The 13,347-nt window shown below is 61.5% G+C and overlaps 1 protein-coding gene across 1 annotated transcript in view; it reads right to left on the bottom strand.

The window, feature by feature from the left end:
- The window catches only part of NCOR2 (nuclear receptor corepressor 2), a 215,602-nt gene that overhangs the window by 41,024 nt on the left and 161,231 nt on the right, over nt 1-13,347 (bottom strand). Inside the window, 4 exon segments of the mRNA XM_058531253.1 lie at nt 1,037-1,215; nt 1,217-1,656; nt 2,599-2,649; nt 6,524-6,671. Of these exon segments, the coding sequence (XP_058387236.1) occupies nt 1,037-1,215; nt 1,217-1,656; nt 2,599-2,649; nt 6,524-6,671 (818 nt within the window).

Below are 13,347 nucleotides of genomic sequence, written 5' to 3'. Positions count from 1 at the left end.
CCACCTCCACCGCCTCCGGCCCCAGGCAGACTCTCAGCACCATCCACCCGGATGACAGCAGCTGCCCTCTGACCTGTCTCCCTGTGCCCCTCCAACCCCCACTAAATCCCCCACACATGCAGCCACAAGGATTCAGGCCTAAGCCAGCCCCAGCTCTCTCGGGCGGAAGCTCTCGGGGTCTTCTCACTCCCCCGAGAACGAAACCAGCCTCCCACCCAGCCCACAAGGCCCCACGAGCACTGCCCTGCCCACCCAGCCAGCCTCGCCCGCTCCCACCCTGCCCCTCGCTTGCACCACCACCCAGTGCCTGAATCACGCCAGGCTCGCTCCCACCCCCCGGCCTTTGCCCGTGCTGTTCCGCCATGTTGAGGGTAGAATTGTGTCCTCCAACATACGTCCAAGTCGTCACACACGGATACCTGTGACTGTGACCTCACTGGGAAATAGGCTCTTGGCAGATGTGACAGAGTTAAGATGAGGTCGCTGTGGTGAATCCTAGTCCAATGACTGGGGTCCTCAGAGGAAGAGGGAAATGTGGGCACACACGCACATGGAACACGCCGTGTGACCACGGAGGTGGAGACGGGAGTGATTCCTCTAAAAGCCGAGAGCACCCAGGACAGCTGGCCCCCACCGGCCACCACCAGCGGCTGGAGGAGGCAGGAAGGACCCTCCCCTAGAGCCTCCAGAGGGAGCACGGGCCTGCCCACACCCGGATTTTGGACTTGCGGCCTCCTAGTTTGTGGTCCTTTGTGATGGCAGCCCTGGGAAGCCAACCCACACTGCCCGGCCCCTCTCCCCCCAGAGCTCCCCGTGGCTGCCTCCTTCTCCGCCCAGGCTCAGCTCAGCTGCCACCTCCTGGGGGGTCCTCTGGACCCCCACTGCCCTCTCCCAGCTGGCCCTTCTGTGTCCAGACTCTGCTCAGGTTGGGTCCCTAACCAGACCCGGCCTCGCCGCTGCGGTCTCGGTCCGCAGTCGGTGCTCAACAAGTGTCTGCAGAATGAGAAGACGAAAGCCACCCAGCCGGCCCACTCACCGGTTCTTGTCGCCGCCCTCGGGCTCGTCCACCTCATCGGCGCTGCAGGTGGCGCTGGAGTCGCTGTCCTGGGGGGCGCCCGAGCCCTTGGCCGCAGCCTTGCCCCCGGGGCCGCCGCCCTCCTTCCTCTCCACCTTGAGCGCCCCCTCGGGCGCGGTCACGGCCGCGGCCCCCCCCCTCGGCCCTGTCGGGCGCCTCCTCCACGGCCTCCTCCTTGCACTCGCTCTTGACGCTCCCGACTGGCTCTGCGGGGGGTTCCTCGCCGGCCTCCTCCGTCTTGCCCACGTCCCCCGCCAGCTCCAGGGCTGCGGGGGGCTTCTGCTCCTCGCCCTCCTCCGCCGGGGGCGCCGCGGCCGCCTCTTCGTCCTTCTCTTCCTTGGGGACCACGGCCGGGGGCGCAGCGGGTGACGGGGGTGCCGGCGGCGGCGTGGGCGGGCCGGCGGCCTCGGGGGCAGGGGCGGGCTCGGCGGGGGCCTGGGGGTCCTCAGGTGGCGGGGTGGGCGGCTCGGGGGGCGGCGCGGTGGCACCCGGGGGCTTGGGCCCGTTCTGCCCTGAGTCCTTGGCGGCCTCGGCGCGCGGCGAGGGGATGCTCTCGGTGTCCGAGCTGTTGTTGACAGCGGCTGTGGGGAGAGCGGAGGGGGTGAAGGTGCTGGGGGCCCCGTAAGAGCTCTGGGTGCAGGGCCACATCGCCCGCCACCAAGCAGCCCCAAGGCGCACATCCCCGGACAGCCCTCCCACCCCGGCGCTTTCTCCCAGGGCTGACCCCGGGGCCCAGCGACCTCGCACCGTCCAACCCCCAGACCGCCTGGCGACCGGCACCCCCAGAGCCAGCCTGAGGGCGACCGCGCTGCAGGCCTGGTTCCGGGCTCCAACCCGGCTCAGCCCCCCCGGCGGCCTGGCATGGCAGCGCAGGGCACTCGGGCCGTGCTCTCCCATCTGTAGAGTGGGGAGTAGCCAGTGGGCACACGGCGCAGGGCCACGCCTGGGGCTACTTGCTGCTGTGTCACCATTATCGTCATTGTAACACGCCAACCACAAACAGGACCGTGAACTCGGGGGACCCGGCCACACAGACCACACCCCCATTTGCTTCCCACAGCCCAGCAGGTGCACAGTGAGTGCTGACTGAATGACTGAGTGTGCACAGACGCGGGTGAGGGGACCCCTCACTCCAGGCCCGGCTCTTTAGCCTTAAAAAACCACTCCTGCCGCTTCTTTGGGTCTCAATTTCCTCCATTTCTGTACAATGGGGACATGTGAAAACCCCAGCACTTGCTGTTGGGCAAATCACACCAGGTGAGAGTCACGGATGGATACACTAGTGAAAACCAACCAAAGAGCTGAGCCGAGTGTACTGATCTGCAGAAGTGTGTCAGGGAACAGCATGGGGAACAGACACTGCACTGAAAAGGGGGGACCGAGGCGGCAGCATAAAGGTGGTGCCCACAGACAGAGGCATGCTCCCAGAAGTGGGGCCCCTCACAGGACAGGTGACCTCGGGATGCCCCCCACCCCGGCCTGGCCCTACCCCCACCCCCCAGGCCAGCCGGCCACATTCGTACCTGGGCCACTGCACTCCCCTCTGGGCACCTCGCTCCCAGAGGCGTGTAAGGCTGGAAGGAAGTGAGAGAAGGGTTAGAGGCGAGGTGGCTCTGGCAGCGGGTGGGAGGGCGGAGGTTGGTGTGGCCAGGGAGGTGGCTGGTGGAGGGCCAGGGGCCAGGGGCCAGGGCCCAGCGGGCAGCAGCGAGGACCTGCAGCAGCTCTGCCGGCCACTTGCCCGCCCTGTCCCGACAGCCCTTGTCCTGGGACCGACGTGCCCTCTCCCTCCAGACTGGACACCAGTAGCCCCAGGTCGCCTACAGCGCCCTGGACAACAACGGGGTCACGCAGGGGGAGAAGCGAGTGCCGCCCCTCCTGGGGGTCCTTGGGCAAGTCGCTGGCCTTCTCTGGTGACCGGCTCCCAGGACCCTGGGGCAGGGTGGGGGCTGGCCTCAGAGGTGGGGCTCCTGCCACCATCTCACCCCTCAGACGCAGAGCCGGGCCAGCGGGGCCTGCTGGGGCCCTGGACAAACGCTTCCTCCAGCCCTCACTGCCCCCACGGACCCCGGCCTCTCCCGCGTCTCGCCTCCCATCAAGGCCCAGAGCAGAAATGAGCCCAACGACAGCAACACAGGGCTCGCCGTGTGGGCGCCGGGCTCCTCTTCATACACACGACTCATGCCATCCTCAACCGCCTCTGAGCTCGGGACAATCAGCACTCCCGTTTGCAGACGAGGAAACTTAGGCACAGAGAGGCTGGGCACGTGCCCAGGCCACACTGCATGGGGGCAGGGGGGACTGACCCAGCACCCCGTGCCCCTAACCACTGGACTTCCTGCCCCCGCCTGCTGACTCCAGCCATGTCGCTCCTTCCCTTCTGCGTCATCAGACGACAGGACGCAGGGGCCAGCTGAGGGCCCCTGGACTCTCAGCTTGTCCATCTACAAAACGGGCAGTTGACGCCGGGCCCGCTCCCTCCCCACGGGGCTCGTCCACAGCAGTTCTCAGGTGAGCAGGCGGGGAAGCACCGCGACGACTCAGCCGGCCGGGCCCACCCCTAAAACGACCCCATCCTGTAGGTGCAGGTGGGGCCCCAGGATCCGCACCTCTAACAAGTGGGAATCCTGGTCCCCAAACGGGCCACTGTGTGACCCTGGGTAAGGCTCTGCGCCTCAGTTTCCCCACCTGTGATGGGGAGATGAGAGCACCCACTCCACGGGGCCACTATCACGACCGAGGGGACTAATTCGGGGCTGTGGCTCGTACTGCGACCACGATCACTGCTGGAGGCACAACTTGGCTGGACAGGTCCCTCCTCCCCCTGAACTGACTCTCTGCAGCCCAGATGCAACAAGGCCTTTGCTGCCTGGTCCTTGGAGGGGTCTGCAGCACTGCTGGGGCTTTCCACAAGGTTCCATTGCAGCGACCTCAGGCCCTGACCCAGAATCTACCTCACCTCCCCCACTTGGTCACGAGGGACAGGGTTACACAGCCAGTGCTGGCTGGACTGGAGATTCCACGTCCACCAGTTACGTGACACCCTATGTGAGCAATTCTCCGCTCCCTGGGCCTCAGTTTCCTCATCTGTCAGATGGGACTATCACCTAGCACCTTGGTGCAGCACCCTCTCAGTTGCCGTCTGTGATCTGCTCAGAGCTACCAGGTGGTCACAGAAGCCTCAGCTCCAGCCAGACCAGCCCTCTCCCTCCCCCCACCCTGATGGGACGTGTGAACCCTACAAGTGATGGGGAGCTCACCATCACACAGTTCTCTCACTGGGCAGCATCTGCCCTGGTTTTAATGCTGAGCCGAAGTCTGGCTTCCCTTAACTTCCCAACAAGCCCGCATCCCGCCCGTATAGAAGGCTGAGGGGACATTCAGAGGGGCCTGGGTGTCTGCTCCCTCAGTCTTCCCTGTTCCTGGCTACAGACTCAGGACCCAGAATGAGAGGCCCAGAGGAATCTACAGCCCTCCATCGGGCGCTGGCCAGGCCTCTGGACAACCTGGGTAGAGAGACACCGAGCTGGCGAGGAGGCCAGATTCAGGACCCCAGACCCATCCCCAACCTGGGACAGCAGCAACCAAACAGCCCGATTCTCCATTTTCCACCAGGAAGTAGGATTTGGGCTGGTGAACACATTGCGGGCTAGTGGGGCCTGAATTTATCTGCAGGCCTGGCTCACAGGACCAGGAGGTGACTCACACCTTCCTTTGCACATTGGCAGAAGCTTGGGAATTCAAATGCAGAGACAAGCAGACAGGATGAACGCGAGGGAACCTCACACAGGAGGAGGAGGAAAGTTGTTCTCTTCACCAAGAACTAGAGGGCCAGCTGGGGCTGCTCTGGCCAGGAGGATGATGGAAGGGCTAAGGAAGGGTTGGGGTCTTCAGGGGCGTCAGGACACGGGGGCAGGTGCAGAGCCAGGGAGAAGGGAGGAAGTGGGGCCAAGTATGACTAATAAGGGAACAGGAGCTTGGGGGCTGGCGTCGGGCAGCCTGGGTGTGTCCCGAGTCTACACACATTGGTTACACAGTGGAGTGTGTTATACAGGGGCCGGGCTCTGAAGCTGCAGTCAAAATCCTCCTTGCGAGGCGTGGGCGGAACCGCCAGCGCCACTCAGGTGATTCACCCTCACTCCCTCTTTAGCAGCACTCACGTGGTGGTAGAAATCACCTAAGACAGGTGCAGACGATGCGAATATGGGACACCTGGGGTGTTGAGCCAGGACACTTAACTGCCCCAAGCCTCAGTCCCTCTCACAGAACACAGAAAACCATGGAATTAATCATTCAAATCGAGACACTTGGGAATAAAAGGAGGCACTATAATTATGTTGCTTTTGAAATATTTGTCAACCAATAGATCAGTATTGTTTATATTAGTTGACTTGCAAAATAATACAGGTAGAAACTCTTTTCAAAACCAAAATTTCTTTCTAAAATATGACACCAGATGTGCGGGCAAGACAACAGGTGTCACTAGGCCTGTCCTGGATGTGTATGGTCACCAAGAATGAGGCTGCACTCACAGGGATCAGGATTGAATAGATAAAGGCCAGGCGGGCAAAGAGAAGCTGATTATCATCATTATTGTTGCTGCCATCATCATCACCACCATCATCACCACCATCACCACCATCATCACCATCACATCACCACCATCATCACCACCATCATCATCACCACCACAATCACCATCACCACCACAATCACCATCACCATCATCACCACCACCACCACCATCACCACCACCATCATCATCGCCACCACCACCATCGCCACCACCACCATTGCCACCAACACATCACCATCATCACCATCATCGCCACCATCACCATGATCGTCACCATCACCACCACCATCATCATCACCATCATCGCCACCATCACCATGATCGTCACCATCACCACCATCATCATCATCACCATCATCGCCACCATCACCATCATCGCCACCATCACCACCATCATCATCATCACCATCATCGCCACCATCACCATGATCGTCACCATCACCACCATCATCATCACCATCATCGCCACCATCACCATGATCGCCACCATCACCACCATCATCACCATCATCGCCACCATCACCATCATCGCCACCATCACCACCACCATCATCATCACCATCATCGCCACCATCACCATCATCGCCACCATCACCACCATCATCATCATCACCATCATCGCCACCATCACCATCATCGTCACCATCACCACCACCATCATCATCACCATCATCGCCACCATCACCATCATTGCCACCATCACCACCATCATCATCATCACCATCATCGCCACCATCACCATGATCGCCACCATCACCACCATCATCATCATTACCATCATCACCGTCATGCTCTCCCCTTCAGGGCAGTTGAGGCCCTTCTCAGAAGGACACGGACGTTTCCAAGAGAGGTCAGTTCCCGTCGCCCACACTCACCGTCTGCCTCCTCCACCGTCTCCTCCTCGTTGCCGCTCACGCCCGATGCCTCCATCTCCTCATCCTCCACCACGGGCGGGAAGGTGGCCTCCTCGCTGGCAGCGGCCGGGGCTTTCTTCTTCTTCCTCCGTGCGTTCCTCTCCTTCTCCTAGGGCACAGGGACACCGGTGGGTCAGGGCCCGGCCCTGGGCTGTCAGCCCGGGGACTCCCGTGCTCAAGGCCTCACCACAGCTGCAAGAATCAGCGCTCCCGGCCGTGTGGCCCTGAGGGCGCCCCTCCCCCGCACACCACCACGCGCCACACATGCCAGTGGTTATTTTTACCCAGGGCTTTAGTCTCCCCTCGCTCCCAGCTACCCTGGGGCACAGCCTGGCCTATCAGCTGCCCTGACATCCTTCCGGAACAGGTGAGGAAGGCCTGCCTCTGCCTGAGGGCCCCCGTGATTACTCCAGCCCCTCTGACTGTCCTAGCCAGAGCGGTGACCACACCCCCTGGAGGGCACCTGCCAGGTCGGTCAGCACGTGTGGAGTGAATGAATGAATGAAGCTTTTCCTGGCACGTCTCATCTGCCCCCTGCTGAACCCCGGGGACAGGCTAGCTCGTCACTCCACCCTGCCAGTCTTACAGGGCACCTGTGTGTCAAGCATGGCCCCAGGGCTGAGGACACACAGTGAACGAAGTAGACAGTCCCTGCCCCAGAGGCCTTCCAGTCAGGGAGATGGGCAACCAACACATCCGGTAAAAAGAGACTCTGAGGTGCGGCCACGGCTGCTGGGGGAACGGGTAGGGTGGGGCAACAGCGCAGGGCCGGGGCTACTCTGGACGGCTGGTGGGGAAAGGCTTCCCTGAGGAGGCAACATCTGAGCCGCAGTCTGAGCAGCAGAGGGAGCTGGCAGGCACAGCTCTGGACGAGAGTGATCCAGGTGGAAGGGACCGCATGTGAAAAGGCCCCGAGGTGGGACTGGGCTGGGTGTGTTCCAGGAACAGAAAGAAGGCCCTCAACACGGAGCCTTTCACTTCCCCCGACACCGCATCCCGTCCCCAGAAGTCGGGCTCCTCACACAAGGAGCCAGATGCCCACCCCCCGGCTTGGATACAAACATCGCTCCACCTTGATGGCTCCCATCTGAACCTCACTGGGCCGGGCGCTCCAGGAGGGCATCTCTTTACCCCCCATGCTGAGCCCGGCAAAGGCTCAGAAAGTGTTTGTTGATTGACTTACTGCGTGACTGTGAATGGGCAGTGTCTGGGGCTTGAACACACAGTCAGCAGAGTTGGCGTATGTGCCGAGGCAGAATGTGCTGGGGGTCTGAGGTGACCGGGTACTCTCAGGGGAAGTAGACTGGCCTTTAAGAGGGGACCCACCTCAATACAGCTGCTGTGACAGGAGGGAACGCAGCCTGAGACCTTCAGGGTCTCCGAAGAAGGAACCAGAAACTACCACGCTCCTGGCTGTGCCAACAGGGCTCAGCGAAGCCCTTTATACTGGGTTAAATAGTGTCCCCCCGGAATTCACGTCCACCCGAACCTCAGAATGTGACCTTATTTGGGAATAAGTTCTTTGCAGATGTAATTAGTTAGGATGAGGTCACACTGGATTAGGGTGGATCCTAATCCAATACGAGCGGTGTCCTTATAAGAGGGAGATTTGGACACAGAGACACACAAGGGAGCAACGCATCCCCCAGCCCGGGAGCGGCAGGGATGCCGCAGCACCGGGAGCAGGAAGAGCGAGGAGGGCCCCTCCCCTGGAGCCCACAGAGGGAGCGCGGCCCTGCTGACACCCTGATGTCTGACTTCCAGCCTCAGAACTGAGAGAGAAGACGTTTCTGCTGCTTTAACCACCTAGTCTGGGTCCTTTGTCACAGGAAACCGGAAACTTACGCACTTTCCCTCCACCAGTCCCCCGGCCCTGGGACAGAGCCACCCTGCACCCGGCTCTCCAGGCCACTGCCTGTCACCTCCAGGCGCCAGCAGGCCCTGCCCACCACGGCCGGACTGGGGATGGGCCTCAGGGGGTCCCCCAGCCACAGCCTGGGAGTGGGATCATCTCCCTCCCACCTTCATCTTGAGCCAACGGGGGTCCTTGGAGTGTAGCTACCTGGACCGCCAGGAGGAAAAGGGAAACGTCCGTCTGCCCGTTAGTCACAGTTTCCGTCACCAGCGCTCAGCCAGAGCCACAGCCCCACCCTGTCCAATGTCCCCGGGGCCGCAGGGGAGCGCCCGGCTCCGCGTCCACTGCCTCCCGGGCTGACCCAGCCTGCCTCCAACCCCCGCTTCTCCCAGAGGCCCCCCGAGCGCATGGAGGCGCGAGAAAGTAGTGTGGCTCGTGGCTTCTGTGGGTGCGGCCGAGGGCTCCCCTCTTCCCCAATCTGTTTCTGGCAGGCGGGGACCCACTCGCTCGGCTGGGTGACGTGGGGGACTCGGGACGTGCGGGGCCTCGCAGGACAGGGGCTCCTGTGGGCTGGGACTCGGGTCCTCCTGGGGCCATGTGGTCTCTCTGGGGGGTCTGCCAGACCCGAGGCCTAGGCTGTGTCGGCCAAGCGGGGCCAGGACGATGTCAACAACACTGGACCTGAGAGGCTGGGACTCGGCGAGGGTCCGAGGACTCCTTCCACCCACGGCCCGCACCTCGGGGGGTGCATACAGAACAGGGATGCTGGTGATACTAATGTTAATAATGACCGTGGACGTTTATTAAGCAGCTATTGTGTGCCAAGCATTTTCCACGTATTAATCCACCGGATCTGCACAGCTGCCCTGCACATCGGAGCACGCTGCCCCCTGCCTCAAACTCTCCAAGGGCTCCCCAAACCCTTGATATAAAACCCCAAGTCCTCCCCGCTCCTTATAGCCCTGCATGATCCAGACGTGGACCCCACTCGCCTCTCCACCTTGCTGGAACACGCTGCCCTCCTTGAGCAAGCGTGCTTACAACGCCCCAGCCACAGGGCCTTTGCACTGGTAGTTCCCCAGCCTGAACATCCTTCTCCCAGATACTCCCACGACTCACTTCCTTCCCTCCATCAGGGCTTCACTCAGACATCACTTCCTCAGAGGTCTTCCCTGATTACCTGTCAAAACTAGCTAATCTCAGCCCCATCAATTACTTTCTACTCTACCCAGCCTCTTACAACCTTCAGACCACAACCTGAAATTATTTGTGTGTTAATTCGTCTCTTGAACTAGAACCAGCTCCTCACGGGCCGGCATCTTTGTCATCTGTTCTCAGCTGTATTCCCAGTACACAGGGCCTGGCACAGAACAGGCGCTCTGTACCTACTTCTTTAGGTGAATGAACCTGACAAAGACAGTGGCTCAGAGAGGCAGAGACACTTGCCCAAGATCACACAGCTCGTGAGTCGAGGAGCCTGGATCTGAATGCAAGTCAGGTGCAAGCACTTGCCTGCCTGGACCACCTCTCTCTGCAGGCCTGTGCAGCCTCATACGGAGGAGACGACAGAGGAAAACAAGGCAAGGTGGGGCCTGGGCTGAGATGGACAGAGATGGAGAAACAGGGAAGCTGGGCCCCAGGGCCTGTGTCCACAGATGAGAGTAAAGGGTAACCTTCGGCCACGCGGAGAGGGAGGGAAGGCTCCGAGAAGCCACTGATGCCAAACGTTACATAACTCTGGACGCGCTCCGCCCGCCCGGTCTGCTTCCTGCTGACGTCGCCCGCGGCCACGCTCAGGCCAGGCCTGGGGCAGGGCTGGAGGGGACGGCTGCTGACCCCCCATCTCCCCCACTGCTTCCTGAGCTCCAGACGGGCCTAGGCAGCAGCGAGAGGGGGCTGCCACTGCTCCAGGAGTCACAAGGACCTGTCTTCCTCCTGGGACGGGAGGGCATGGGGGAGGGGCGGGAGGCAGAGGTCACCGAGTCCAGCGGCATCTTGTGAGAACTGCTTGCACACTCCAGGGACGGGGAACTCACCCACACGCAACCGTCAGGATGGACGGACCAGGCTGAGCTCGACTTCCTGTGACGGGTCCCCGCGTCCGCTCCCTGCGCCTTCCCCGCAGCCCTCGACGTAAGTCTGCTCCTCCGAGGCCAGCGGGATGGAGAACCAACCCACCCTCCCACAGCGCCCTTTCTCATCATGCGATCAGCAATGTTCGCCCATCTGTTGGCCTCAGAACGTGGCGGCTGGCCCCCACCTCTGCTCCCCTGCTCGCCTGGTGGGACCACCCTCTGCCGAGTTTTGTGTGTGCCACATCTAGTAACAGGGACGGGTGCACGAAGGGAAGCCAGGGCTCCTAGAGACCCGGGTTCAAACACCTCTGTGGTCTCAGCAGGCACCTGCTTCCTCCTGGCCTCAGCATCCTCCTCCGAGGAATGGGGGCAACGGCAGCAACCTCAGGGGGCTGGGGAGGGGCCCGAGCTGGGCCTCAGGGTCCCCCTCTGTTCACGCCTCCTCCTCAGGCCGCCAACGATGCTGCCCACCCATCAGAGCATTCAGGTCAGGGGACAAGGAGGGTGACCTCCATCAGTCAGCAACATTTCACTCAGACCAGCACCACCCACCCCGGGCCCAGTCTCGGCTGCATTACCCCTGGCTCACGAACCTTCAATGGTTCCCCGCTGTCCAGTGAAGAAACGCCCAGCTCCTCAGCCCAGCAGGAAAACCCCGTCCACACGTACACCTGGGGGCACCTGCCGCTGCTTCCCCGGTATACAGCGGGCGCTCAATAAAGGCTTGCTGAATGCACAATGAGGATGACGTCCAACACTTACTGAGCACTGACCAAGGGCCAGGCACTGCCCTTCGCAACACGTCCGCTCCTCACAACCACCCCACGAGCGGGTCCTGGTCTGACCTCCACTCTACAGAGGGAAACTGAGGCACAGGGCAGAAAGGCCATGTACCCGCGGGCACCAGGCAGTGATGCAGAGCTGGGCTGTGAGCCCTCAAGCCCAGAGCCACCCACACCATTCTGCTCAGCCGCCTCTGAATGAACGAGTGAATGAATGAATGAATGAATGAATCAACCGATCAATCACTCGGTCAATCCAGGAGCAGACGTGCTTCAGGCCTAACTGACAACCAGGGAGACGAGACACCCCAGCCACCAGGCACCTGGCAGCTGTGAGCTCGCCACTGCCACCACCATCGCGGCTCTCACCTGTGCGGCGCTCGTGACGTGCCAAGCCCCGTTCTCCTCGCTGTACACCCGTCCACCTGTGTCATGCCCACAACAGCCCTCTGAGGTGGGCACTGTTGTTACCTCCTTTTCACAGGTGGGGCACAGAGAGGACAAGCCACTTGCCCGGGGCCACACAGCTAGTAAGTGGCAGAGTCTGGATTTGAACCTGAGTCTCTTGGGCCCAGAGTCCCTGCTATGGCTGTTCCAGCACACATCATCTGAAACAAGAGCCCCTACTACTGCCCCCCCACTTTACAGATGAGGACACTGAGGCTCAGGGGGTGAAGCCACTGCCCAAGTCACACAGGTGCCAGGTTGTCAAGCTGGGACTTGACCCCACGTTCACCCTGAGCCCAGGCTGCACCTTCCACTGTGCTGGGGTCTCTGGTCCTCTAACCCACACTGTCAAGTTTTGGGGTGCCCAGGGATGCCAGGGACCGGGCCCTGAGGAAACCTGGAAAGAGTCTGTGGGGCCAGCAGGCTGTGAGGGGAGGAGCAGCCTGTAACCCCAGAGGCCCAGAGCGATGCGGGCCGTGGACTCCAGGCTGTGGACTCCGGGCCGTGGACTCCGGGCTGTGGAGACCAGCTGGGAGGAGCAGGGGCGGGGGAGTAGGGAGGCAGCGGAAGAGATATTTTCGTGCCTGGGGCGATGCTCACCCCCCCAGTTAATCCTGCGCTGGTGCACACAGAGGCTGGCTGACACCCTGCCCCTCGGGCCTCCGTCCCCCAGGGGCTGGATCCTCGGCTCTGAGGGGCTTCGGCAGGTGTTTATACAGGTGCTCCACGCCCTCAGCCCTCCCTGAGGCCTCCCCCCTGCGGAAACCAGAGTCCTGGAAAATCTAGAAGGAAGCAGAGCCCCTGGTGTCCAAGGGAGCCTGATGCTTGAGGAGCACCAGGTTCAAGTCCATCTCAACAGCAAGGGGCGAAAGTGAAGGAGGCATGGCCTCACTGGACGTGAGGGGGAATGAGGGAGCGGGGAAGTGTCCCCCTCCAGCCTAGGACACTCAGAGGGGCTGGGAAGAGGTGCCCTTAAATTCTGCACAGCGCTCAAGGAGAGTTCCAACAGGATAACCCTGTCTCTGGCCTGCCCGTGCTGTGTGACCTCAGCAGCGTGCTCACCCTCTCTGGACCTCTGCGGGCATTCAGCACTGCCTCCCAGGACAGGCTGCACATACTTTAAACACAGCACAGGCAGCCTGATCCAGGGGGACGGGTACAAGCGGGTCCTGGGGGGAGGAGAGCTGTGTGTCTCCCTGTTGTCCATTCATACCTACAAGGAAACACGCGGCCCACTGGCTAAGAGCACGGCTCCTCAGGTCACGTATTGTGGGTCCAAACCCCAAGTCAGCTGTTTCTGAGCCTGGCTGAGCCTCAGTTTCCCCAGATCTGGAATGGTGACAATGCCTGGCATGTCACAAGTGTGCCCAAAAGGACAGAGAGAAAGATAGAAAGACAGAAGGACAAACAGAAAGACGTGGCCGCCCCCAAACAGCCCTCGCGTCCCAGTAACAGCTGCAGGAAGCACTCTCCATGGGGACCATTTTCACACTCAGCGAGGCGCCGCCCCGTCTGTGCTCCTGGGGACAGGAAGGCCTCGGCCTCCCCTGAGCCCCCGGGAGGCCCGGGCTGGCCGCTTCTCCCCGATCTGTCCTTCCCTCCCCGCCAGCCCTAAGACCGGGAGGC

This window comes from Diceros bicornis, chromosome 35 (assembly GCF_020826845.1).
Source record: "Diceros bicornis minor isolate mBicDic1 chromosome 35, mDicBic1.mat.cur, whole genome shotgun sequence".
Classification (NCBI taxonomy): Eukaryota; Metazoa; Chordata; class Mammalia; order Perissodactyla; family Rhinocerotidae; genus Diceros; species Diceros bicornis.
The sequence above is the reverse complement of the archived record's forward strand: the minus strand, read 5'-3'. Positions and strand labels throughout refer to the sequence as shown.